This window comes from Notechis scutatus, chromosome 2 (assembly GCF_049901735.1).
Source record: "Notechis scutatus isolate UNSWTSFEM ecotype Mainland chromosome 2, rNotScu1.2, whole genome shotgun sequence".
Lineage (NCBI taxonomy): Eukaryota > Metazoa > Chordata > Lepidosauria > Squamata > Elapidae > Notechis > Notechis scutatus.
The window spans coordinates 265645257-265672456 of NC_142010.1; the positions used below are offsets into that span (position 1 = coordinate 265645257).

Consider the following 27200-nt stretch of genomic DNA (forward strand, 5'->3'; position numbering starts at 1 on the left):
TGAAGCCGTTTAAAAAAAAACACCAATCTAAAAGCTGGAAAGCAACTAGTTTCAACTGAAGATTATTTGATATTGTGGATGCAAAATTCTGTTCGCAGAAGGTAGCTAATCGCCAGTTTTTAAAAATAAAAACAAACAAATGTGTGCCTATGCACTGGTTTAGAAGCAGTTGTGAACTGGGTATGTGTACAAGTACTTTTACGTGTGTGTGTGTGTGTGTGTGTGTGTGTGTGTGTGTGTAGATAGGTGGATGGAGATGGATGGAGAGAATGATATGGATGGATAGATGGAGGGATACCATGTTTCCCCCCAAATAAGACCGTCTTATTTTATTTTTTTTGCCATCAAAAAAGGCACTAGGTCTTATTTTCAGGGGATGTCATCCCCTGAATAACCTCACGTGCATGCATTGCCCCCAGCCTCCTTTTCGCTGTCAGAGGCCTTCAGGAACTTCTTCTTCTGAGGCCGGCAAGGCTTTCCTGAAGGCCTCTGCAGCCAATAAGAGAGCTCAGGATCGATCCAGAGCTTTATTCTCAGCTCCAGAGGTCTTCAGGAAAACCTTGCCAGCCTTGCCAGCTGCAGAAGAAATGGGCTGGCAAGCAGGTGTCGGGGGGTGCGAGGCCTGGCTACAACTGTCCAAAGGTAAGTAATAGGGCAGCTCCACCCCATCCCTAGCTTAATTTTTACCCGTCACTCTGGAGTGGGCAGGATCTTAATTAGGGCTTATTTTTCAGGGGGGGGGGAGGGCTTAAATTGGATGCACATATAAAAAAAATCAAGCTAGGACTTACTTTCAGGGTAGGTCGTATCTTGGGGGAAAACAGGGTATACATATACAGTAGATATATAGATACGCACACACACATACACACATGTAAACTTAACAGAATGTTGAAGTTGTGTTCCTGGTTCTCAGTGGTTGGTTGTCTTTAATTATCTCTCTCTTGAATTAACATGGTAGACTTTATAAATTAAAAAACGACAACGGAGGTCCCACATTGGCTCAGCGACGAAAACGGCATCCTTATAAAACCTGCACTTCTTAAAGATTGACCCAGAGTTTAGGGGCAGGGCAGACCTAACTCTGTGGCTTAGGTAGAAGGGTCTGCGGTATAAATACATGTTGATTTTTAATTAGATCATTTTTATTCCAGGAAAGGTGACCGACAAAAATACCTGCACATACATGTACACACACAAGTGTGCGCATGCGCACACACACACAGCCCCTGGGCTTTCATAGAAAGCTCGGCAGCAGCCGATCACATCGAGGAATCCTACCTCCCAGCGAAGTAAGAGAAGAAAAATGAGACTTATGGTCGGTCAGTCGGTTGGTCTGAGCTTGGGCCCAAAGACGCCACTGTTTGTTAGGAAATGCAATAAAAAGGGTGCCAACCCTCACTCTATCGTAGAAAGATCAAAGCAGGTCAACAACCACAACAACCACAACAACCCAAAAGAAATTTAAAAAAAACAAAACACCACCCCATTTTAAAAAATGTACAAAAACTTCTGGGAGACTCGACGGTTTTCCCTCCTTTAAAAAAAAAAAATGTGTGTGTGTTTTTTTAAACCCCGAGTGGCATCAAAACCAGAAGACGGGAAGGTCCACAAATCCTTTTGTTTTTAAAAAAGGAGAGGAAATGAAGGCGAGGGAGGGGGAGGAGGAGGAGGAGGAGGAAAAGGAGAAGAAAGCCACGCTTTCCAGAGGCTTTTCCTTTTTCAGGGGGGGAAAAAGCATCATTAGCTCCAGAGGCCGGCGTAATTCCCGTGGAGTCCAGAAGGGAGAGGGCCTCCTGCCACGAAAAGCTTCGTGCCCGACGAGTCGTAGCAGTGCGTGTAAACCGCGTTGGGGAAGAAACTGATGTCCGAAAAGTAATTCCTCCAGGTTTCGTCATGATTCTGTCAAAAAAGGAAGCGGACGTCAGTTAGCGATGCAACCCACTGCCTCCCCGAGAGCCGGTCTGTACGGGCAGTCCTCAGCTTATGGCCCACAATTATTGAGCCCTTTTAGTGGCCAGCGTCACAGCCGCTCGCCGAGTTTGGCCCTGTTTATGAGCTTTCCTGCCACCGTCGTTAAGCGAACCACTGCAGGTTGTCAAGTTAGTCACACAGTCGTTAAGTGAATCTGGCCTCCCCCGTGGATGTGGCTTGATAGAAGGTCGCAAGAGGGGATGACGTGAGCCCCGGGACACCACAACCGTCATAAGTACGAGTCGATGGCTAAGCCCCCACATTTTAATCATGTGTCAATGGGTTTGCTGCAATAGTTGTGTGAGAAATGTTCACTTTTTTTTGTTAGTGCCGTTACTTTGGTCATGAAACAAAAGTTGAGGACTACCTGCATCTCCCTGGGACCAAGGAAGACAGACAGGAGAAGCTAAACCAATTCCTGGTTCAGCCCCCACTTGCATCAATTGTGTGTGGCAGCAGGAATCGACTGACCAGCTTGTTACCCAATGATGTCATGGGCTCAGAATGAGGGACCGGCCCAAAATGACACCCTGTTGGATTGCTTGCCTAAGGCGGGACTAGAACTCACCATCTCCTGGTGATTGGTCCAGATTCACCCCGTTAGCTTTCATGCCTACGGTGGAACTAGAACTCACCGTCTCCTAGTGATTGGCCCAAAGTCACCCAGCTGGCTTTCACGTCTAAGGCAGGACTAGAACTCACCATCTCCTGGTGATTGGCCTAAGGTCACCCTGCCGGTTTTCATGCTTAAGGCAAGACTAGAAGACTAGAACTCACTGTCTCCTGGTGATTGGCCCAAGTTTCCACCCTGTCAGTTTCCATGCCTAAGGCAGGACTAGAACTCACTGTCTCCTGGTGATTGGCAGAAAACCACCCAGCCAGCTTTTATGAGTAAGCCAGGACTTGAACTCACCATCTCCTGGTTTCTAGCTGGACCAAACTGGCTGTCCCTGATTGAGTGATTGCTGGTGAAGTTTTGGAGTCCATCTTGCCTCTGTTTCAGCTGACCAACTATCAATTCCACCCCGATAATGCAGACTGCCGAAGGACAGACCTACGCGCAGCACCTGGTTTCTAAGACTCCCCGTAGCCTGACGACCCCTCCCGCGGACTTCTCGGGAGCCCCCGAGCCCCCCTAGTCTCCTCTTTCTGCAGCTACTCACCAGCCAACCTTTGCCGGTTGAGAGCTTGAGAATTTCACTTCCTGCCAATTTTGATCCGTAGAAATTCTGGGTCGGTTTCTCGTCCAGGAACCTCTGGGCTCGGATGTCATAAAACAGCAAGGAGCCCTGCCCGGTCCCCACCGTGATGATGTGCTCGTAGAAGCTCACGGAGCGAATGCCTGTCGCGGAAGAGGGACGGGGGCATTAGGGGACACCGGCAACCAATCCTGGCCCTGCAGGTAGGTCCTTGACCTACGACCACAGCTGAGCCCAAAACTCCCCTGGCTGGCTAAGCAGACAGTTGCTAAGTGAGTCTCGCCGGGTTTTACTGTACTTAAATTGCTGAAGTCACGTGAATGACGCGGTCATTAAGTGAATCTGGCCCCCCCCCCCCCCCATTGACTCTGCTTGTCCCCAAGGCTGCAAATGAGAACCCCCAGGACGCTGCAACCATTGTAAGTACAGGGAAAGAAAAGGGAGGGAAAGGGAGAAGAGAGAAGGGGAGATGGGAGGAGAGGGAAGGAAGTTAGGAAAAGAAAAGAAAAGAAAAGAAGAGAGAGAGAGAGAGAGAGAGAGAGAGGGAAGGAAGGAAGGAAGGAAGGAAGGAAGGAAGGAAGGAAGGAAGGAAGGAAGGAAGGAAGGAAGGAAGGAAGGAAGGAAGGAAGGAAGGAAGGAAAGGAAAGGAAGGAAAGGAAAGGAAAGGAAAGGAGAAAGAAGGAAAGAAGGAAAGGAAAGGAAAGGAAAGGAAAAGGAAAGGAAAGGAAAGGAAAGGAAAGGAAAGGAAAGGAAAGGAGGAAAGGAAAGAAGGAAAGGAAAGGAAAGGAAAAGAAAGGAAAGGAAAGGAAAGGAAAGGAAAGGAAAGAAGGAAAGGAAAGGAAAGGAAAGGAAAGGAAAGGAAAGGAAAAGGAAAGGAAAGGAAAGGAAAGGAAAGGAAAGAAGGAAAGGAAAGAAAAGAAGGAAAGGAAAGGAGGAAAGGAAAGGAAAGGAAAGGAGGAAAGGAAAGAAAAGAAGGAAAGGAAAGGACACAGGACAGGACAGAATAGAATATGTGGAATGGAACCCAATGGAAGGGAACAGAACAGAACGGAATAGAAAATATGGAATGGCATGAATAGAAATAGGAATAGGAATAGAACAGAAGGAAGAGACCTTGGAGGTCTTCTAGTCCATCCCCCTGCTTAAGCAGGACAACCTATACTGTTTCAGACTGTCTAGTAGTCTCTTCTTAAAGAGAGAAGGAAGGAAGGAAGGAAGGAAGGAAGGAAGGAAGGAAGGAAGGAAGGAAGGAAGGAAGGAAGGAAGGAAGGAAGGAAGCCTCTGAGTTTGTGGGGGGAAGAGCTGGATCCCCACACATTTTTCATACCACACCCACGAATGTTCCCCGGAAGGCATCCTTACCGCTTCCTCGCTCTCTGGAGCAGACAGACTTAACCTTGTGGGAAGGCTGTCGGGGGTCCAGGAGAGAGACGTGGGCCTGAGACCCCACGGCGTACACCGACCACTCCTGACCATAGGCCAAACAGACGTTCTCCCGGCAGTAGGGTAGCTTGGTGGAGAGGAGCTGCAAAAGCCAGAAAGGGGGGGAAAAAAACCTGGATGAACATTGGGGGACCCCACAAACCACGGAAAATCCGAAGGACATTTAAATAAGCCGAATCAGAGCCACTTCTGGATATATTTTACAGCTGGACGCCATGGACACCCTCCATAGCAGGGATTTCACACAAGGTACGCAATCCGCCACACAACTGAGATTGTAACCAGACCATACAGCAGGGGTGGGCAAACTACGGCCCGCGGGCCACATCCGGCCCGTTGGTCTGTCCAATCCGCCCGCCCCTGAAAAAAAATTGCTGGGCGTGGCGTATTGCCCTGCGCCGCGTGGCCCCCAAAGCTGCAAAACAGTGCGGAGCGCTCGGGGTAGGAAAGAAAAGAAGAACTTTGCAAAGGCCTCGGCTGGGAGTTTGAAATCACCTTGAGTGCGACCTCTCCGAAGGTGAGTCCCCGCCGATCCCCCTTTTTTCCGGGCTTCAGGCTTAAACTTTGCAAAGGCAAAGTTTGCAGGCGGGAGCATCTTCCGGCCGAGGAGCGGAAGAGGTTCCGCCCGGCGGGCGGGCGGGCTGCTTGGAGGCGGGCTGCTTGGAGCCACCTAAAGCTAGGCCGCTGCTGGTGTAGCCTTGCCCTGCCTTGGTGCCCCATTTCCCGGCTCGGCGGTCCTGCTCGGGCGGCACTTTAAAAGCCTGCTCCCAGCACCTGAGCAACTTCCCAGCAACTTGCGGCTTCCTTTTTCCTCGCGGGCACTCGTGCCTGGCCCCGAGCCGCACGGCGGAGGGGAAACCCGAGCACCGCCAGGTCGCCTCCTCCAGCAGCCCGCCCGCCCGCCGGGCGGAACCCTTCCGCTCCTTGGCGGGAAGACGCTCCCGCCTGCAAACTTTGCCTGTGCAAAGCCCCGAAACCCGAGCAACTTCCCAGCAACTTTCGGCTTCCTTTTAACTGCGGGCGCCGCCTGGCCCCGAGCCGCGCGGCGAAGGGGAAGCCCGGCGGGCGGGCGGGCTGCTTGGAGGAAGCGACCGGTGGTGCTCCAGCAGCAGCAACAGGAAGTTCTGCCCGGCTCCGCTCAGGTGTCCGGCTGGGGCTGTCAGGAGTTGCTACCGCTGGCGCAGCTCGCGCGGCTCCAGTCCTGTGTTGCCTTGGGAAGGAAAAGGCAAAACCAGGAGCCGCTGAGCCTGAGCCTCCGGTGCCGCTGCTGCCGTTGCAAAGCACCGCCGCGGCTCTTCCTTTTGCCTTTCCCTTCCCGAGGCAACGCGGGACTGGAGCCGCGCAGAGCCACACCGGCGGTAGCAACTCCTGACTCAGGAGGCCTACGAGGGGAGGGGAAGGAGGAAGAGGGGGGAAGGGGGCGATTCCCAAAAATCTTGTGCTGACCCGGCCCGCCTGTCAAATTTTAAAAGTCAATGCGGCCCCGAGCCAAATAGTTTGCCCGCCCTGGTATAGGGTCTCCTGCTTGAGCAGGGGCTAGACTAGAAGACCTCCAGAGGTCCCTTCCAACTCTTGTTCTGTTCTGTTCTACTTATTATTCTATTCTACTTATTCTATTCTATTTTCTAGTCTATATTATTTATATTCTGCATTCTATTCTATTTTCTATTCTCTTGTTTCTCTTCTCGTGTTTATATTTTTATTATAGTCTCATCTCTTCTATTTTCTCTTCTACTCTACTTATTCTTTTCTTCTCTTCTCTTCTCTCTTCTTATTCTTATTCTATTCTCTATTCTATTCCCTATTCTGTTCTTATTCTCTATTCCATTATTCTCTTGTATTCCATGAACTTCTGTGGGCAGGTGTGAAGGGAGTTACCTTGGACAGCATGTGTTCCGCTTTCCAGAGGTGAAAATATCCATCCAGAGAAACAGCTCCCAGTTCCTGGAAGAGAAAAAAATATTAACCGTTCAGGCAACTGGGACGTGAAATTTTCCGCTTCCACCCCTTAATAATTAGCCATTTTGATTTTTTTCTGAAAACAGAGGCTGAGTTTACAGGCAGGTCGTCCTCAACTTACGATCGCAATTGAGCCATTGCTTCGCGAGACAGTTGTTAAGTGAGCTTTGCTCCCATTTTATGACTCTCGTCACAGTTAAGTCGAATCACTGCGACTGTTAAATTTAGTCACACGGTTGTTAAGTAAATCTGGCTTCCCCACTGACTTTGTCAGAAGGTTGCCAGAGGGGATCCCACGACCCAGGATCCTGCGACCATCATAAATGTGAACCCATTGCCAAGCGTCCGAATTTTGATCACATGACGAAAAAGTGGGAAAAGCAGCTTTCTTCCAGTGCCATTGTTACTTCAAACAGTCACTAAAGAAATGGTTGTAAGTCAAGAACTACCAGTATTGCAGAAATCTTCAGATTGCTTGGTTTTGGCTTAGCACCATCCGAATGTAGCCATTATCATCATATCTAAATGATGGTTTACCGCTTAGCAGGGCACTAGACCAGGGTAGCTGTCATGCCCCTGTTGGAATCTGCTTCCAAGGGGGACGTCAAGCAGCTGACAGGGAGTGGGAGTGTGGCTCTGGTGGCTGTGGAGGAAACTGGGGAAGGGCACAGAGGAAGACCCAAGGCCACCCCCTCTTCATCCTAGGGAACGCAGGGAGGAGCGGAGAAGGGAGCAACGTGGGTTACGGGGGAGAAAAAGGCCCTGATTCCCTTCATTAGCTGCAGCTGGGAAAACAGGATTTAAAAAGGGTGTTTGCACACAGCTCCTTGCTGGAAGCAAAGCGTACATTACCTTTGTTTGTCAAGTCTTATCTGGGTTCTGGCATCCCCCCAACTGTGTGTGTTTCGTTATCTTTTGGAGACCTGCAATTCCTTATCCTGCCCTGTCTCATTAATCGCTGCAGCGTGGTTTGTGTTGGTTTTTATTTATAATTTAGATGTACTTTCAGTTCAGACTGAATTTCTTCCCTTTAAAAACTGTTCTTGGGAGAGTTTTTTCTCCAGCCGATGATAACTGGACATTGGAGGCCAAGTTGGAGGAATTAATTTACCTACTTTTGTGACTTTGTTGCGTTTGTGCCACGCCCCTTTGGGTCATCACAGTAGCTGTCTGCGGTCTAAACAAACTATTGTTAAGTCGAGGATTACCTCTAGAAATACAGGGAAGCCTTTGACCGGTCATTTAGTGACCGTTCAAAGTTACAACAGCACTGAAAAAAGTGACTTATGACCATTTTCCAGAGTTACGACCTTTGCAGCATCCCTGTGGTCGTGTGATCAAAATTAAGACACTATGAGAATATCCTAGGAAAAATGAAACAAGTTATAACATGAATTGGAATTGGATAAGTTTAGTATTTAATACTAACAAGGAAAATGTGATATGAAATTGAATAAATAAAATGAATAGGTAACTATGGTCATGTTGTCATATTGAGATGTGAAACCTGGAACCACACTGCTTGCCAAGTGAGAATTTTTTTTATTTTAAAACAAAAACAAAATTGGGGAGGAAATTGAATAATGAAATTACTAGGTATGTTGGTACTAGGTGGTTGGCATTAGGAGAGAGTATTGAAATGTTGAAAATAAGCAACGAAAGATTATGATTTAGTGTGAACATGTGTATTAAGAGATAGAATTGGTATTAATTTTGTCTATACTAAAATGTATGATATATTGATGCCACACTGTTAATGTATTGCTGTGTATGTGCAGATTGAAATAAAAAAAACGTGATTACAAAAAAAAATTAAGATGCTTGGCAACAGGCACGTACCTATGACTGTTGTAGAGTTCCAGGGTTGCATGGTCCCCTTTTGTGACCTTCTGACAAAGGTCAAGGGGGAAGCCAGATTCAATTAACAACTATGTGGCTTACTTAAACAACCTCGGGGACTAACTTAACAACTGGGGCAGAAAAGGTTGTAAAAAACAGGGAGTCAACTCATATTTCTCTGCCAGCAGAAAGGGAGGGGAGAGCAGTGTAGCAGCTTGCAAACTGAAAGTGCATTCCATAAATAGTTTTCAAAGGTAGTAACTAGGTGACTGAAATTTCTGCCCCGAAAAATTCTAACTGGAGAGCATGATTGATGACTCTGGGCTATGGATGTATCTCATTGGAGAATATGAATTATGATACACCCAGAGGGCTGGAGGGAAAACCAGGGTCAAGGGTGACAATGAATGATGTGCCTCAGAGTCGGCTACACCCAGGCAGTGCCGGACATGTTAACTCCCAATAAATCCTTTTGAAGTTTTGGAAGTTCAGCTCAAGACTCATGATTTAATTGGGGGTAATTGCCGGAACCCTGACACAGGGCAAAACTCACTTAAGAAATGTCTCACTTAACAACGGAAATCATCTTCTTTAAATGACCCCATAATCCCTTGGCAGGGTGGAGTCTGGGCACCTGAACGGAGCTGAGCATTGCCTGGCCAGATGCCCTTCCTGTCCCCAATGTGGAGTTTTATTCAGCAGATATACTGAATGTCTGCCTCTACCTAAGATCGAACTCACAGCCTCCTGATTGTGAGGCGAGAGCTCCATCTCTAGGCCACCGCACCACACGCTTAACAATGGAAACGTTGGGCTCAATTATGGTCGTACGCCGAGGACTACCTGTCTCTGCATTTGAATTGCTTCGTTGTCCCAACCTTGTTCCTGTTGTTGAAAGCAAGCGCCCGGACTTTGCAGTTGGCTGGGTTGGTGTTCTCCTTGGGTATGTCCTTCAGGGCCCTGTGGGTGATGTGGGCATAGACGGGGACGGGTTGCGACAGGTTGCGCCGGGCGTCACTCTTGGCCAAGACGTCATCCGTCACTTCCCAGAGGCCCATTGAACCATCTCGGGAACCTGCCGGAAAGAAGCCTGTTCAAGCCCACTTCGAAAGCAGGTCCAAGAAAGGAGAATATTTATTCATTCGTTCAATTTAAAGAACGGTTGCTGGAATTGGGCGTGTCTAGCTTAATGAAAAGAAGAACCAGGGGTGACATGATAGCAGTCTTCCAATATTTGAGGGACTGCCCCAAAGAAGAAGGGGGGTCAAGCTATTCTCCAAAGCACCAGAGGACAGGACAAGAAGCAATAAGGATGGAAACTGATCAAGGAGAGAGGCAACCTGGAATTGAGGAGGAATTTCCTAACAGTGAGGACAATTAACCAGTGGAACAGCTGGCCACCAGAAGTTGTGGCTGCTCCATCCCTGTTGGTTTTTAAGAAAAGATTGGACAGCCATTTGTCCAGAATGGCATAGGATCTCCTGCTTGAGCAGGGGTGGGATAGAAGACCTCCAAGGTCCCTTCCAACTCTGTTAATCCACAGAGGGAAAGCCAACTTAGAACTAAGGAGAAACTTTCTAACAGTGGAGGCAATCAACCAGGGGAACAGCTTGCCACCAGAAATTGTGGGTGCCCCATCTCTGGATGTCTTTAAGAAGAGGTTGGAGAACCATTTTTCTAAAATGCTATCGGGTCTCCTGTTTGAGCAGGGATTGGACTAGAAGACCTCCAAGGTCCCTTCCAACTCTGTTATCCTATTCTATCCTATCCTAATTTGTAGGCTGTCCAGTAAGTCCGGATGGCTTAGAATGTTAAAAAAGGACAAAACTATACGAAACATGCATATAGTGTGAATAAAATATTATAAAATATGAATTCGATATGTTTCGCATAACAGGTTTTACTCTTATCACTGGAGAAGGCAGAAATATTATTATAAGCTAGATGATAGATAATTGATTTATAGATGATAGATGAGATAGATGAATGATATACTGTAGATAGATGATGAATGAGATAGATGATAAAGATAGATGATAGATGAATGATTAGATAGATAGATAGATAGATAGATAGATAGATAGATAGATAGATAGATAGATAGATAAGATAGATGAATGATACAGATAGATGAGATAGAGATGATATAGATCAGTGGTCCCCAACCTTTTTTGTACCAGGGACCAGTTTCAAGCACAAACACTTTTTCAAGGACGGGGTGTGTGTGTGTGTGTGTGTGTGTGTGATGTTGTTACCTAGTCGGGTAATAAAACGTCTGCCAGCAAACCACCAAGTTCAGGGTGCGCCTGGCCCTGCCTCCTCAGCCCCATCCTCAGGTGTCTCCTCCCTCCCTCAGGTGTCTCCCTCCCTCCCTCAGGTGGCCTCGTTCCTCTCTCAGTCGCTCTCTCGCTGCTCCACCAGCCCAGGAAGAAACTGCTTCAAAGAGCCGGGGCTTTCCTGTCGCCGCAGCTCCTCCGAGCGCCCGTTTACCCCCACCCCGCCCGCCCGCCTTCTGCCTGCCTGCCTGCCTGCCTTCTTCATTTCGGAGCAGCTTCGTCTGATAAAAAGAGGCGAATAGTTATTATTCTCACCAGAAAGCGAAAAAGGCAGGCAGGCAGGCAGAACGGAGCACTGTGGATTGAACCGCGGGCGGGCGGGGTGGGGGTGAACGGCGCGCCGGAGGAGCTGCGGCGACAGGAAAAAGCCACCACCCCCGGCTTCTTTGAAGCAGTTTCTTCCTGGGCTGGTGGAGCAGCGAGAGAGAGCGACTGAGAGAGGAACGAGGCAGGAGGAAACCAAGCCGCTGAGCCAGAGAGCAGGACAGGCTTGTTGCTTCCTCCCTCCCCTTCTCTCATTTGTGTCCTTGATCCCGATCCCAGCAGCATTCACCGAAAGTGAAGAAAGCCGCCATTTTTAATTTTTTTTTAATTTGCGGCCCGGTATAGAGTGCTCCACGGACCGGGACCGGTCCGCGCCCGGTGGTTGAGGACCCCTGATATAGATGATAGATGAATTAGATAGATAGATAAGATAGATGAATGATACAGATAGATGAATGAAATAGAGATGATAGATAGATAGATAGATAGATAGATAGATAGATAGATAGATAGATAGATAGATAGACAGACAGACAGACAGACAGACAGACAGACAGACAGATGTAGGAAGGTAGGTTGGTAGGTAGAGGTATACGTATAGGTAGAGAGAGAGAGTAGAACACAGTGGCCTCGAACCTTGGCAACTTTACCACTTGTGGACTTTAACTCCCAGAATTCCCTAGCCAGCATGCATTGGCTGGGGAATTTGGGAGTTGAAGCCCACAAACCATAAAATAGCCAGGGTTGGAGACCCCCTGAAAGTTGTAATATTTTTATTCAACATTTTGTTTATATCTGGGCTCATGGCTGTAATGAAATTTAAACACATCTCCTCTAAAAAGTATGATTTATTTGAAAATAATAATAATAATAATAATAATAATAATAATAATAATAATAATAATAATAATAATAATAATAATAATAATAATAATGTTTTGAGGGTTACCAGAAACAGCCATCGTATCACTAATCCATGCAATAGAAAATATCCAATCTTTGTGTCCATCCTAAAAAGAAAGAAAGAAGAAATAACGTGAAGGCGAAGAAATCAGGTGATTGTAGCACAGTCAATGCTCACCAACCGTTGAAGAAATTTGAACATATTTTTACAGTACTTGAGTACAGGTACAGTACAGTCCTTGACATACGACAACTGGGACCAGAATTTCCATTGCTAAGCAAGGCATTTGTTAAGTGAATCATATCCGATTTTACTACCTTTTGGGGTTACCGTTGTTAACTGAAACTGCCGTTCTTAAGTGAGTCACCTATTAAGTGAATCCAGCTTTCCCCATTGACTTTGCTTGTCAGAAGCTGGTCGGGAAAGGTCACAAACGGGGATCACGTAACCCGCAGAATAGTGCAAGCGGCGTAAGTACATGACAGTTGCCAAGCACCCAAACTTTTGATTACATGACTATGGGGGCGCTGCCACGGTTGTTAAGCATGACAAGTGGTCATAAGTTACTTTTTTCAGTGCCAGCGTAAATTTAGTGAATGGTCGCTAAATGAACTGTCATAAGTCAAGGACTAACGGCGTAATGAAAAAGAGAACAAGCTGGCTCAATCAATTGCCTTTTAATGCCTCTGTCAACTCATAAAATATTTCTCTGGTTTTTTTAGAGTTGCCAACAGAAAGGGAGTGGGGAGCAGTGCAGCAGCTTGCAAATCCGAAAGTGCATTCCATAAATGTTTTCAAAGATAGCAACTAGGTGACTGAAGTTTCAGCCGGGCAAAATTCTAACTGGGGAGCCTGATTGATGACTCTGGGCTATGGAGGGGTCCCATTGGAGAATATGAATTATGATACACCCAGGGGATGGAGGGGAAAACCAGGGTCAAGGGTGACAATGAATGATGTGTCTCAGAGTCGGCTACACCCAGGCAGTGCCGGACATGTTAACTCCCAATAAATCCTTTTGAAGTTTTGGAAGTTTGGCTCGAGTCTCGTGATTTAAATGGAGGTCAGTGCCAGAATCCTGATAGCCTCAACAATTCCATAGGGATTTTAAACGACTCTTCACCGAAGTTACCAAGACAATACAGGTAGTCCTCGACTTACAACCCAAACAGAGCCCAAAGTTTCGGTGAGTCATTTGCAAAGTGAGTTTTGCCCCGTGTTATGACCTTTCTTGCCTCCGCTGTTAAGTGAATCACTGCAGTGGATAAGTTAGTAACCCAGCGGTTAAGCAAATGGCTTCCCCCGTTAACTTTGTGTCAGGGTTCCGGTGATTGCCCTAATTAAATGACGAGCCTCGGGCCAAGCTTCAAAAGAATGCAAAAGATTTATTAGAAGCAACATGCCGGCATTAACCTAAATGAAGCCAACTCTGGCATATGTAATTTACAGTTACATGTGACCAGGCATGATATTCCCCTCTGGAAAAAAAATCGGGGCCGGCCAAAAGAGACCCCCGCCGCGCGCCAAGAAATCGCACACACAACACCAACGCTACACACCCTTCCTTTCCAGCTGGTCAGGTGTGGATCAGCTCCCGGAGCTGGGCAGCCGTTTCCCTGGTGGTGGGGCCAAGGCCGCTACCGGGAGCACCGCTGCTTTCTCGCCAGGGCCGGGCGGTGGTGTGTTGCATGGAGGCTGGTCTGTGGCTGCCCAGCTCCCTTTTCCTGCCGCTCAGCAGCCTCCGCTCACACCGCCCGGGCTCCACTCAGGTATCCGGCTGGGGCTGTCAGAAGTTGCTACTGCCGGCGCGGCTCCGTGCGGCTCCAGTCCCGCGTTGCCTTGGGAAGGGAAAGGCAAAACTGAGAGCCGCTGCTGCCGTTGCAAAGCGCTGCTGCGGCTCTTCCTTTTGCCTTTCCTTCCCGAGGCAATGCGGGACTGGAGCGCGCAGAGCCGCGCCAGTGGTAGCAACTCCTGACTCGGGGCCTCCGAGGGGAGGGGAAGGAGGAGAAGAAGGGGGGGGGGAAGGCGATTCCCAAAAGAATCAGAATTCCGATTTTAATCGGAAAAATATCATGTCTGCGTGACCCTGTTTCCCCCCTCCCCCGGGTGTGTCATCAATCAGATTCTCCAATAAAGCACATCCACAGGCTGGATGTCATCAATCACATTCTCCAATGAAGGATTTTCGGGGCAGAAGATCCGGTAGCCTAGGCTACAATCTTTTTAAGATGCGGGTGGAATGTACTCCTGGTTTTAAACTGATGTACTGCTCCTTCAGATTCCCCACCCCCTTGTTTATGGCAACTTGAAAACATGCATTGGAATGCTTTACGAGTTGACACTTGGTCTGTCGGAAGGTCGCAAAAGGGAATCACGTGACTCGGGGACTCTGCAACAGTCATTAAGTACACGCCGGTTGCCAAGCCTCTGGATTCTGATCAGGTGACCACAGGGATGCCACAAAGATTGTACGAGTGAACAACAGCCCCAAGTCACTTTTGGTCAGCACTGTTGCAACTTTGAACGGCCACTGAACGGACTGTTGTTAAGTCGAGGACTTCCTGTATCCAATCCGACCCCTCTTGAGAGCTCGTCTCAAAGCTCTCCCCCCCTCTTTGCCCCTGGAAAGAAACTTACGTCTCCCACGCAGATGGGATCGAGGGTGGGCAGGCGATAAATAGCCAGGCTGTTGGGGTTATCGCCCCCGGTGGCCAAGAGGGTCCGGGAAGGGTTGAGCTCGATGGCGTGGATCCCACAGCCCTGCTGGTTGACGATGTGGGGCTCTCGGTCCTTCAGGATGGGGATCTTGGTGATCTGCCCAGTTTGGACGTCGACTACAAACAACTGCAAGAGACGAGGGGGTGGCGGGGAGAGACATTTCAAGAAGGTATTATGGATTAGGAAGCTACACGGAAAGGTGAACGATGGGCTCATTGATAGCAGAGAATATTTGTAGCTCAGGGTTAAACGGTGAGGTCCTCGGTGCTCACCTTTGCTTTCTTGCAGACATTTCACAACCCAACTAAGTAACATCATCAGTGCTAGAAGGGAGGAGGAGGAGGAGGAGGAGGAGGAGGAGGAGGAGGAGGAGGAGGAGGAGGAGGAGGAGGAGGAGGAGGAGGAGGAGGAGGAGGAGGAGGGCGACTGTAGGATCCAGGGTGCTCTCTGAGCTTGGTGGTTTTCTTGCAGACATTTCACTACCCAGCTAGGTAACTTCATCAGTCCTAGAAGGGAATGTGGTTTGTGGAAAGGAGGAGGAGGAGGATGACGACTGTGGGGTCCTTTGTGCTCTCTGAGTTTTGTGGCTTTCTTTCAGACGTTTCATGACCCAGCTAGGTAACGTTATCAGTGCTAGAAGGTGTGGAGTTGAGAAGGAAGAGGAGGAGGACTGTAGGGCCCATGGTGCTCTCTGAGCTTACTGGTTTTCTGGGAGATATTTTATGATACAAGTAGGGGACATCATTAGTGCTAGAAGGCAATGGCGTTTATAGAGAAGAGGAGGAGGAAGAGAATTGTGAGGTCGTTGGTGTTCTCTGAGCTTACTGGTTTCCTTGTAGACATTTCATGACCCAACTATATAATGTCATCAATATTAGAACAGAGTGGGGTTTGCAGAATTAGGAGAGGAGGGAGAAGAGGTTGTGGGATCCCTGGTACTCTTTGAGCTTGGTTCTTTTTGCAGACATTTCATGAGCCAACTAGGTAACATCATCAGCGCTAGAAAGGAGTGGAGTTTGCAGAGAGGAAGAGAGGAGAACTGTGGGGTCCTTGGTGCTCTCTGACCTTGGTGGTTTTCTTGCAGATGTTTCATAACTCAATTAAGTAATGTTATCAGTGCTAGAAGGGAGTGAACTTTATGTGGTGGTGGACAAGGAGGAGGAGGAGGAGGAGAATCGTGGGGTCCTTGCTACTCTTATGAGCTTGGTGATTTTCTTGCGGACGTTTCATGACCCAACTAGGTAACGCTATCAGTGCTAGAAGGGAGTAGGGTTTGCTCTTCACCAAGAACAGTCCCTGACAACAACGACAGGGCAAGTCCCTAGTCTATCACGGGGGAAATCAATAGCCCACCCCTGATCTGAGGTACGTACAACTTTCTCATTCGTGCATTACAAGCATGACGGCTCCCATTTCTGCATGGAGGGCATCACCTTCCAGGAAACCACGGTTATTAGTACGCCAGATATGATATCCAATGAAATTCAGGAGCGCCCAAACCATGTTTAAGCACCCCGAGGCAGAAGCCCAGAGGGACCTTTCTGATCGTTCCAAAATCAAGTCAGAAAAGCAAGTCAGTCTGATAGAGGAGGAGGTGATTAAGAAAAGAATGGAATGTGCAGAAATGAGTAGATTAACATTAGCAATTAGAGAGCAAGAAGAAAAAGAATATTTTAAGATGTGGGATTTATTCTATCAATGGTTAGATAGAAAAGCAGGAAATTGAAGTATAACACAATAGTAATGATATGTTATAATCGATTATTATAGAATGATAATATGAATTAAAAAGTAAAATCATTACTCCAAAGAATAATATGGATTTGAAATTAAAGTCTAATGATGATGTAATAATAATATAATATGTAAAGTTGACTAATGTAATATGAATGTAAACTTTAACTTGAGGAAAAAAACTACAGTTTTCGTGCACAAGAAATACGTACCAACTGACACACTGCATAATTGAAAGAAGACTTTATTTGTTGTTTTATGTTTATGTTTGTCTATGTTTGTTTTTAAAAATAAAAAAAAAACTTTTTTTCAAAAAGAAAAAAGAAAGAAAGAAAAGCAAGCCAGGTGCAATTAGTCAACAAGACACCATTTAAAAAAAAAAAATTAAAGCCTCATCCAGGCCGATCCAGTTTGGCCGCATTTTCTCCAAGCTCTGCCAGTCAACAAAAAGGGACACACCTGTTGTGTGTACGGGGCACACCTGGTCTCCTGACCTCCTCTACGCAGACGTTGGAAGCGAGATGTGGCCAAAAATAAAGACAAATTGCAAAAAAAAAAAAAACAACACCTGGCAAAAGGAGAATAATTCCTCAAGGCCTCCGGGGTCTTTTGGACAAGGTGCTTGGATGCAGCAACGAAACGTAGTCCTTAACTTACAACCATTCATATTGGGCTGTATTTGGAACACGGGTAGTCCTCGAAATATGACCACAATTGAGCACGAAATTTCTGTTATTAAGGGAGACTATTTCTTAAGCGTGTTTCCCCCCCACTTTTTATGTTTTTTGTCACCGCGGGTAAGGGAATCACTGCCGTTGTTAAGTGAGAAACACGTTTGTTGAGTGAATCTGGCTTCCCCATTGACTTGGCTTGCCAGAAGGTCGCAAAAGGGGAATTGCGTGAACCTGCGACTGTCGTAAATATGAGTCAGTGGCCAAGCGTGTGAATTTTGATCACATGATCAGGCTGCAAACGTCATGTGAAAAACGGGCGCAGGTCGATATTGTAACTTTGAACGGTCACTACATGAACTGTAGTACAGGTAGTTCTTGACTTGGACAAGGGGTTAGATGGGGAACTCATCAAATCTGCAGACGACACCAAGCTGGCAGGAATAGCCAGCGCTCCAGGAGATGGGCCTAAGATATAGGTGGATCTTGACGGACTTGAACATTGGGTGCTATCTAACAAAATGAAATTCAAGAGTGAAAAAAGTCAGGTTCTGCATTTAGGCAAGAAAAACCAAATGCACAGGTACAGTATATGTGGTACCAGGCTCAACCGTGAGAGAGGGATCTTGGAGTCCTAGCGGACAATCATTCCTTGCTCCTGTGTACAGGTATAATATAGGTGTTACCTGGTTTAACAGCAGTAACTGTGAGAGGCATCTCGGAGTCCTAGTGGACAATCCCTTAAATAGGAGCCAGCCATGTGCTGCAGCTGACAAAAAGGCCAACGCAGTTCTAGGCTGCATCAGCAGAGGGACATAATCAAGATCATGTGCAGTGTTAATATCACTTGGGAAGGCCACACTTGGAAGACTGCATTCAGTTTTGGTTGCCACGATGTAAAAAGGATGTTGAGACTCTGGAAAGAGTGCAGAGAACAGCAACGAAGATTAAGGGAGGCTAAAACATACAAAGAACAGTTGCTGGAATTGGGCATGTCTCGTTTAATGAAAAGAAGGACTAGGGGAGACATGATAGCTGTGTTCTAACATCTCAGGGCCTGCCCCAAAGAAGAGAGAGTCACCCTATTCTCCAAAGCATCTGAGGCAGGACAAGAAGCAATGGATGGAAACGGATCAAGGAAGTTGGACTACTTCATCCCTGGAAGCTTTCAAGAAGAGACTGGACTGCCATCTGTCAGAAATGGTGTAGGGTCTCCTGCCTGGGCAAGGGGGGGTTGGACTAGATGACCCACAAGGTCCCTTCTAACTCTTTGTGAATCTGGTAATCAGCCGAGAAGACCTCCAGAGTCCCTTCTAATTCTGTTATTCTATTCTAAGGAGAGAAGCAACCTGGAACTAAGGAGGAATTTCCTGACAGTGAGGACAATTAACCAGTGGAACGGCTTGCCTCCAGAAGTTGTAGGTGCTCTAACTGGACGTTTTTAAAGAAGAGATTGGATAACCATTTGTCTGAAGTGATGTAGAGTTTCCTGCCTGAGCAGGGGGTTGGACTAGAAGACCTCCAAGGTCCCTTCCAACTCTGCTATTCTATTCTATTCTATTCTATTCTATTCTATTCTATGCTATTCTATTCTATGCTATGCTATTCTATTCTATTCTATTCTATTCCTCTCCTCTCCTATTCTTTTGCATTCTGTCTACTCTACTCTATTCCTGCTCCTGCTCCTGCTCCATTCTATTCTATTCTATTCCATTCCATTCCATTCCATTCCATTCTCCTATTCTATTCTATTCTATTCTATTCTATTATTCTATTCTACTCCTATTCTTTTGCATTCTGTCTTCTCTACTCTACTCTACTCTACTCTACCCTATTCCTGCTCCCGCTCCCGCTCTATTCTATTCTATATTCTATTCTATATTCTATTCTTATAACCATTCGTTTAGGGACCAAAATTACATTGGCACTGAAAAAAAGTGACATGATCATTTTCCCTCATTCTCACATGATCAAAAATTCAGATCTTTGGCAACTGATTCATCTTAATGACTGGGGTCACGGGATCACCTTTTGCGGCCTGACAAGCCGAGTCAGTAGGGAAGCCAAATTCGCTTAACAACTGTGTTAGTAACTTAACCACTGGAGGGGATTCAATTAAGAAAAATAATGTGTGGCAAGAAAGGCCGTAAAATGGAGCACAACTCATTTAACAACGGTCTCACTTAGAATGGTTGGGCTCAGTTGGGGTTGTAAGTCAAGGACTATCTGTTCAGCACTTATATTACTGAAACCAGTCAAGAGCTTTGCAGAACAGTAACACATTCTCTCTCACGCATACACACTCACACACAGACCACACAACACAGAAGGCAAAATGTCTGCAGTCTAGGTGAGAGGCAGGCAATACATGAACTGAGTTTACTTGCTGCAAATCGTTAATCATGGTTTCCAGCTGCAACAGCTGGCCTCAGAACAAATGCTAAACCAAAAATAAATCCAAGCCATGTTATGGCTGGGAAAATCAGAACTGTTCCTTCTTATTTTTAATAAAAAGTAGTGGGGGGTGGAGCCCATTTCTGGGCAGAAACATTTCATTTCTCTAACATGAGGGATGGAAAATGAGCTACTGAAGAATTTACAGAGTATTATGGGTTAAACCATAGTTGGTGAAGAGAAAAGAGAAGAGTTGGAAGGGACCTCAGAGGTCTTCTAGTCCAGCCCCCTGCTTAGACAGGAAACCCTATACCATTTCTTATTTCTTATATTTCTTCTATAACCCTATAAATTAACCTAAATCACTAAGCCAACTTCAATGAAGCCAGAATCCATTCAACTTGGTCAGGCAATAAAATTGAAATCTTAATTTGAAAAGGGGGCATTGAAAGAATATCTGAAGGACAGAGAAGAAGATGCACTGAAGCTCGTAGGCCTGGAAGGCCTACCAGCTACAGGTGAGACCAAACCGGCCTACAAGAAAGACCCAATGAAGAACAGAATGGCAGCATGGGAAGACAAAGTATTACATGGCCAATACATCAAATGCTTCCCCCCCACCTGCAATGAAGCTGAAGAAACAGGGGGGACCACCTGGTAAGCTGCTGCCAGAAGATTGCCCAGGCTGACTACAAACAGTGGCATGACCAAGTAGCAACAATAGTGCATTGGAAGATCTGCAAGAAATATCATTTGCCTGCAAGCAAGAATTTGGTGGAACCATAAAATAGAGAAAGTCATAGAAAATGAAGAATTGCACTGGGACTTTAGAATTCGGAGAGACAGGCACCTGCCACACAACACCCTGGACCTAACAACTGTCGATTAGGCGGTTGTCTGGAGGCAGCAGAAGAGAAAGAATTAGAGAAGATCATAAAATGCAAAGACCTATAAATAGAAGTCAAATGACTATAGCATAAGAAAGCAAAGATAGTACACCAACAGTAATAGGTGCCTTGGGTGCAATCCCAAAACAACTGCAACCCCACTTAATGGTTAATTGGCATTAACAAAAAACCCATTAGTCAATTGCAAAGGTAGCTTTGACTTCGAACAGCTTCCATCCTGCGACGATAAAACCTTTAACATCATAAAACATCAACATCTGCCTATCTCAGTTCCTTGGGAAGAACTCGATACGTGAATAAAAATGCCAAATCCAGTTTGAACATCTGGATAACTGTGATGAGCCATAATTTGCAATTAAAAGATGGGGAGGAAGGGAGCAAGATGCACACAGGGAGAGGTATCTTCTCTTAATCCAGAAGTCTCCAAACTTGGCGAATTTAAGACTTGTGAACTTCAACGCCCAGAATTCCCCAGGCAGTTTGTGGACTTCAACGCCCAGAATTCCCCAGCCAGCCATATTGGCTGGGAAATTCTGGGAGTCGAAGTCACAAATCTTAAAAATTGCCATTGGAGATCCCTGTCTCATTCCTACTGTCACCTCCTGTCGCCTGTGTGGTCCAAAGTGATTTTATAAATTCACACATTTTTTTAAAATGCCATTTTTCCTCTCACCTTTCTGCCTGGTGTACCCTGGAGGACTAATGGCAAGAGTTACCTTTTGTGCCATCCATCCGCTGGTGGAAGAAACACCAAGGCAATGACCACAGGAACGCACACTTACCGTGTTGCATTTTGTCCCACACACCACTTGCCGGTGGTTCAACCACTGCGATGCAAAGACTTTGTTAAGAGTGCCCAGGTGAAATTCTCTTTCCTTCAGCAACCCAGGCAGCTGCTGAGCCGCGTACGCATGCAACAAGCGGTGGTAGCTGGACTCGTTGGAAAGCCGCACCTCTCGTCCTTTCAGGTAGCACACCAGGGACCGCTTCACTGGAGGAAGCCTCTTCCTTTTGTGAACTGAGTGATCCCAGCCGTACTGCGGGAAAATTAATGACAAGAAATCGCTCATGAGTCGCAGTGGCACAGTGGTCAGAGTGTGGTACTGCAGGGCTACTCCTGCTGCCTACCAGCTGCCTGCAATTTGGCAGTTCGAATCCCACCAGGCTCAAGGTTGACTCAGCCTTTCGTCCTTCCACGGTGAGTAAAATGAGGACCCAGATTGTTGGGGGCAAGAGGCTGACTCTGTAAACTGTTTAGAAAGAGCTGTACAAGCACTGTAAAGAGGTATAGAAGTCTAAGTGCTATTGCCCTTCCTTCCTTCCCTTCCTTCCTTGAGTAATCACAGTGGTTAAAATGCATTATTGCAGGCTAATTCTGCCAACTGTCAGCTGTTCGACTCTCACCAGACTCAAGGTGGATTCAGCCTTCCATCCTTCCAAGGTCGCTAAAGTGAGGACCCAGATTGTTGGGGGCAAGAGGCTGACTCTGTAAACCACTTAGAGAGGGCTGGAAAACACTATAAAGCGGTATATAAGTGTAAGTGCTATTGCTATTCCTTCCTTCCTCCCTCCCTTTTTTCATGTTTCCTTCCATTCATATTTTCCTTCCTTCCTTCCGCCAGAGTGGCACAGTGGTTAGAATGTAATACTGCAGGGTACTTCTACTGCCTGCCGGCTGCCTGCAATTTGGCAGTTCAAATCTCACCAGGCTCAAGGTTGACTCAGCCTTTCGTCCTTCCAAGGTGGGTAAAACGAGGACCCAGATTGTTGGGGGCAAATAGGCTGACTCTGTAAACCACTTAAGGGAGGGCTGGAAAGCGGCATACAAGTCTAAGTGCTATTGCTAAACCGGAGCTCCCCAACGTTAGCGGCTTTGCCAACAGGCGAGGGGGAGAGGGGATGGTTGCGCGCAAGCAACTGGCAACTGTGGAGCTCCCTTTGCGCGATCGGCTTACATGTGTGGCAGTCGCTCACTTAAATGGAGCGTGCACAGTCGCCCGCTTCCGTCTGGTAAAACTCGCAGGACTCGTTTTTCTCGCCGTGTAGATGTATACATCCGAACGACACTGTTGTTATTTCTCTGGGTCATAGATGTGTGTATGTACATGGGTATATATGCATTAATTTTTTTTTGGTCATGTTTAGGTAGTATTATGTTGTGGCATAGTGTTATGTTGTAGTGTTATGTAGGCAACGAAATTTAATTTTAGGCATGCTGATCAAGTGTGCCTTTCAAGTTATGCTTCTGTCCTATTCTTCTATTGTATTGTACTGGGTGTGCTCGCCCCTTGCTTGGGCAAAGAAGAATGCATGAGCGTGCACTTGCAAACAAACCTGGCAAGGAAGGTCGTAAAAGGATGCAAAATTCACTTGACAAATGTTTCACTTAGCAACAGGAATGTTGGGCTCAATTGGGATCGTAAGTTGAGGGCTACCTGTCCCTTATTCTACTGGGGCTCTGATGTGGATGTGCTTCTCTAAAAAAACAACGAATCCCCCCCTCATTAGCTGAAGGACCCCCCCTCCCATAAAAACCCCCTTCTGCTTGATTATCTCCCAATTCACTTTTAAACAGGCTGTTTATACAGTCCTCCTTTGCATAATTGTTCCATTTTGCATAACTTTAAATTGTTGCTCAGACAGCAAGATTCACTTAACAAATGTCTCACTTAGCAACAAAAATGTTGGGCTCAATTGTTGTCCTAAGTGGAGGATTCCTTAGTACTCCAAAACTATTGTGTTTTATAACTCCAAAGTAACGTTTGTAAGTCACTCAGAGTCATCTGTAGATGAGATGGACAGTGCATAAATCTAAATTATTAATTACTGTTATATGATAACATAGCATACATACATAAACATACACACACACACACACACACACACACATATATATATATATATATATATATATATATATATATATATATATATATATATATATATATATATATATATATATATATTCTTAAGTTTTTGCAGGTACTTACATGTATGGTATTCAGCTTTGTTCGGGTATTTTCCCACATCATTGTAGTTGTGCTTTTAAAGTTGTAGCAACGTTTGGCAGAATCTCATCTGCCATCATCAGGCTTCTGTATAGTGTTCGTTTGTTAGGTATATAATTCAGAATCTCATTTGCATTCTCACGAACACAATACAGAAGCCTGATGATGGCAGATGAGATTCTGCTGAAACGCTGCTACAACTTTAAAAGCACAACTATTATGACGTGGGAAAATACCCGAACAAAGCTGAATAACATACATACATACATACATACATACATACATACATACATACATCATACATACGAATTCCCCCCTCACACACACACACACACACACACACACACACAAAAAATATATACATACATAAAATGATATGTAATACATCCCTAAGTAATAAAATAAAAAATGAATAAAAATAAAACATAGAAGGAGCCAAGCCCAGATGGTTGGCTTGAGCTTAGATAAAGTCCAAACTCTTGTAGGATTCCTGCAAAAAGCTTCGGCTAAACTAGCATAACTTAACCGTGGTGTCTTAAAGATGGCTGGACTGCAATTCCCAGAATTCCACAGCCACCTTTGCTTACCAACTCCGGGTTTTTAGAGGAGGGCTCTCCAAACTCAGCAACTTGAAGACTTGTGGACTTCAAGTCCCAGAATTCCTCAGCCAGCCATGCTGGCTTGGGAATTCTGGGACTTGCAGTCCAGCCATCTGAAAGTGGAGAGGGTGGAGCAATGCTGAGCTCGGCTGTTATTAATCGGCTCATTAAATCACCCCAACTCTTGTAGCCTCGCCTCCTCCCCAGCCAAAGAGGCGTTAATCCTTTCCTGCCCCTCCCTCCTGCAAACACGGGATACAGAAGAAACGCGTTCACACGACCTCAGCCCCAAGCGGGTGCCCTACGGGCCGATCTTGGGGTGCAAACCCCCGTACACCCCGTAAAGGGACCCTCTCCCCTCTTCGGGACCGGCTCCAAGGCCAGCCCGGGCCGCCCACCTTCCCCGGGCCGGGCCGCTTGATCCCCGCCGCCGCCCAGGCTCCCTCCGTCGGTTCCCTCCGCCCCGAAACATCGCCGCCCGGTCGGTTACGGGGCTCCGAACGCCAAGCCGCCCGCGCCCCGCACGCCCCCCTCCCCACGGCCGATGGGCGCTATAGTCCCGGCTGGGAGCGATGGGCAAGAGGTCCCGAAGGTCACCACCCAAGGGAGGAAGAGGAGGGAGTGATGAGCTCTGTAGTCCCAGCGGGCAGCGAGGGAGCTGCCGCTAGGAAGAGGGGAGGGAACGATGGGCTCTGCAGTCCCAGCGTTGAGCGATGGGCAAGGGGTCCCGAAGGCCACCGCCCGTGGGGAGGATGGGAACTGAGGTCCTGCGACCCCCGAAATGCGGTTAGGAAGAGGGCAGGGCTCTGTAGTCCGGGTCGGGAGCGATGGGCAAACGGTCCGGAAGGCCACCGCCCGCCGGGAGCATGGAGGCTGGAGTTCCGAGACCCCAGACGAGCTTAGAAGAGGGCAGGGAGCGATGGGAGCTGCAGTCATGCCATTCCCTTGAATGGGAGCGATGGGCATTGTAGTCCTGGCTGGGAGCAAGAGGGTTGGGAAGGGCACCGCCCGCCGGGAAGGATGGGAACCTTCCTTCCCGAAGTCTCCTCCCCAAGATACGCTTAGAAGCGAGGAGGGAGCGATGGGTGTTTTAGTCCAGGATGCGAGCGATGGGGAAGCATGGGACCTGAAGCCCCCAAACGCACTGGGGGACGACGACGATGGCCGCTGTATCCCCTGATAGGATCCCCGTTTCTGGCTGGGGGCGATGGGGAAGGTAGTCCAGCGCCCATATCCTCCCCCCGTCAGCGTGCTTAAAAGAGGGACGGGGACGATGAGGGCTGTAGTCATCCCATCCCCTCGAGTGGGAAGGAGAGGGGCTGTAGTCCCGGCTGGGGGGCAATGAGGAAGGAGGCGGGGAGCATAGTCCCTGTAGTCCCCAGAGGCGCTCAGAAGAGGAAAGCCAGCCATGGGGACGGCAGTCCTCCCCTCCCCTCGAACGGGAGCCATGGGCTCTGAGGTCCCGGCTGGGAACGATGGCCGCCACAGTCCAGCGCCCCCTCCCCCTAAGTGAGCGTCCTTAGCCGTGGGAGAGGCCCATGGGCGCTGTAGTCCTCCCACCCACTTGAACGGGAGCCATGGAGTCTGTAGTCACGGATAGCAGGGAGGAGAACCAACCCGGACCCGAAGCCTCCAACCCCCCCTCCCCACGGGGCAGCGAGCCATGGGAAAGGCGCCTCCTCCCCCGCCGCGGAGCGAATGGGACTTGTAGTCCCGCCAACCTCCCAGCCGGGGGTGGGAGAGGCGATAGCTGCTGTAGTCCCGGGGTGACGGGGGGGGGGGAGCGATGGGCGGCCACCCACCTGCTCTCCGCCGGGCCCCGCCGCGGAGGCGGCCGCTCTCCTCTTCCTGCTAACTGTCTTCCTGGCCATAACGGGCGGGGGCGACTCGGGCGCGGCCCCGGCCCGGGCCCCGCATGAAGGGGGAGGGGAAGGACAGGGACAACCGCCGCCGCCGCCGCCGCCCCCGACGGAGCATGGGATGCCGCCGCCGGTCGCCACCCGTCCGCGGTCCTTCCCGCGCCGTCCACCGGCCGGATGCGGCTCACGACATTTTCCCGCCAGCCCGCGGCGGGAGGCCAGCAGGAACGGCTCGACAGCGCCGCGCTTTACGGCTAGCCCCGGCTTGGGGGAGAATCTGCGCAGGCGCGCGAGACAAACCACGCCCCGTTCTCCCAGCTCGCGGTTTCCCAGCAACGGATTCCCCGCCAGTCGGACTCGAGTTGCCTCTGCTGTCCCGGGGATAAACCAACCCTGCACTGGGCAAGCGCAGGAGAGCGAGCTGGGATCGGTCGGCCGCGGAGGTTTTTTCTGATTGGTCAAAGCGCGCGTTGGGTGGGGGGGGGAGCACGCGCCATTGTGGTTGTTATGGCGCCCTCTAGGTGTCGCCAGGGGAACCTTCCATGGCTATTTATTAGGAGTATTTATTTATGATCATATAGTCCTCGAGTTACGACCACAGCGGAAGTCAAAATTTTTGTTGTTAACGGGAGACCTCAGTTAACTGGGTTTTGCTCTGTTTTACGAATGTTCTTGGAACAATTGTTAAGGGAATCATCACATTTGTTGAGTTAGTAACACAGTCGTTAAGTGAATCTGGCTTCCCATTGACTGAACTTGTCAGGTTACAAAAGGGGACACTGCGACGGTCATAAAGTCGAGTCAGTTGCCAAGTGTCTGAATTTGGATCAGGGTGACTCTGGGATGCTGCAATGGTCATTAAGTGTGAAAAATGGCCATAAGTCACTTTTATTCAGTGCCAATGTAACTTTGAACAGTCACTAAATTAGTCACTAACTAATGATCACTAACTTGAGGACCACCTGTAATAAAGAAACAGCGAGATGCATAAAGGCAGTCCTGGACTTATAACAGCTCATCTAGTAACCACTGAAAGTTAAAACGGCATTGGCAAAAGTGACATTTTACGACCGTTTTTCACTCTTACGACCGTTGCAGCATCCCATGTGATCAAGATCCCCTTTTGAGACCATCTGACAAGCAAAGTCACTGGGGAAGCCGGATTAACTTAATGACCGTGTGACTGACTTAACTGCAGTGACTCACTTAACAACTGCAGCAAGAAAGAGCGTTCAATGAGGCAAAACTCCCTTAACAAAGGTTTTGCCCCATTTTATGACACACTTTTGTGCCACACTTGCTAAGCGAATAGCTGGCGTAGTTAATAACTTCGTTGTTAAGTGAATCTGGATTCCCCATTGACTGAGCTTGTCAGAAGGGGGATCCCGGGA

The 27200-nt window shown here is 47.8% G+C and overlaps 1 protein-coding gene across 1 annotated transcript; it reads right to left on the reverse strand.

Annotated features, from left to right (window-relative positions):
• Positions 1-902: 902 nt before the first annotated feature.
• DCAF12 (DDB1 and CUL4 associated factor 12) lies at positions 903-26008 on the reverse strand. The gene is made up of 9 exons (XM_026687533.2): positions 25753-26008; positions 21126-21380; positions 14556-14762; positions 11964-12024; positions 9293-9489; positions 6495-6560; positions 4536-4698; positions 3138-3316; positions 903-1902 (listed from the first exon to the last, which is right to left on the reverse strand). Exons 1-9 carry the CDS (start codon positions 25819-25821, stop codon positions 1744-1746), a joined length of 1356 nt encoding a protein of 451 aa, XP_026543318.2. The 5' UTR covers positions 25822-26008; the 3' UTR covers positions 903-1743.
• Positions 26009-27200: the final 1192 nt, after the last annotated feature.

Coding starts and splice junctions, on each gene's coding strand:
- DCAF12 (XM_026687533.2), bottom strand. CDS start 25,821: ATGGCCAGGAAGACAGTTAGCAGGAAGAGGAGAGCGGCCGCCTCCGCG. Junction 14,763..21,125: donor GTGGGACAAAATGCAACACG/GTAAGTGTGCGT, acceptor CGTCTCTTGCAG/TTGTTTGTAGTCGACGTCCA. Junction 1,903..3,137: donor CAACCGGCAAAGGTTGGCTG/GTGAGTAGCTGC, acceptor CTTTTTTGACAG/AATCATGACGAAACCTGGAG.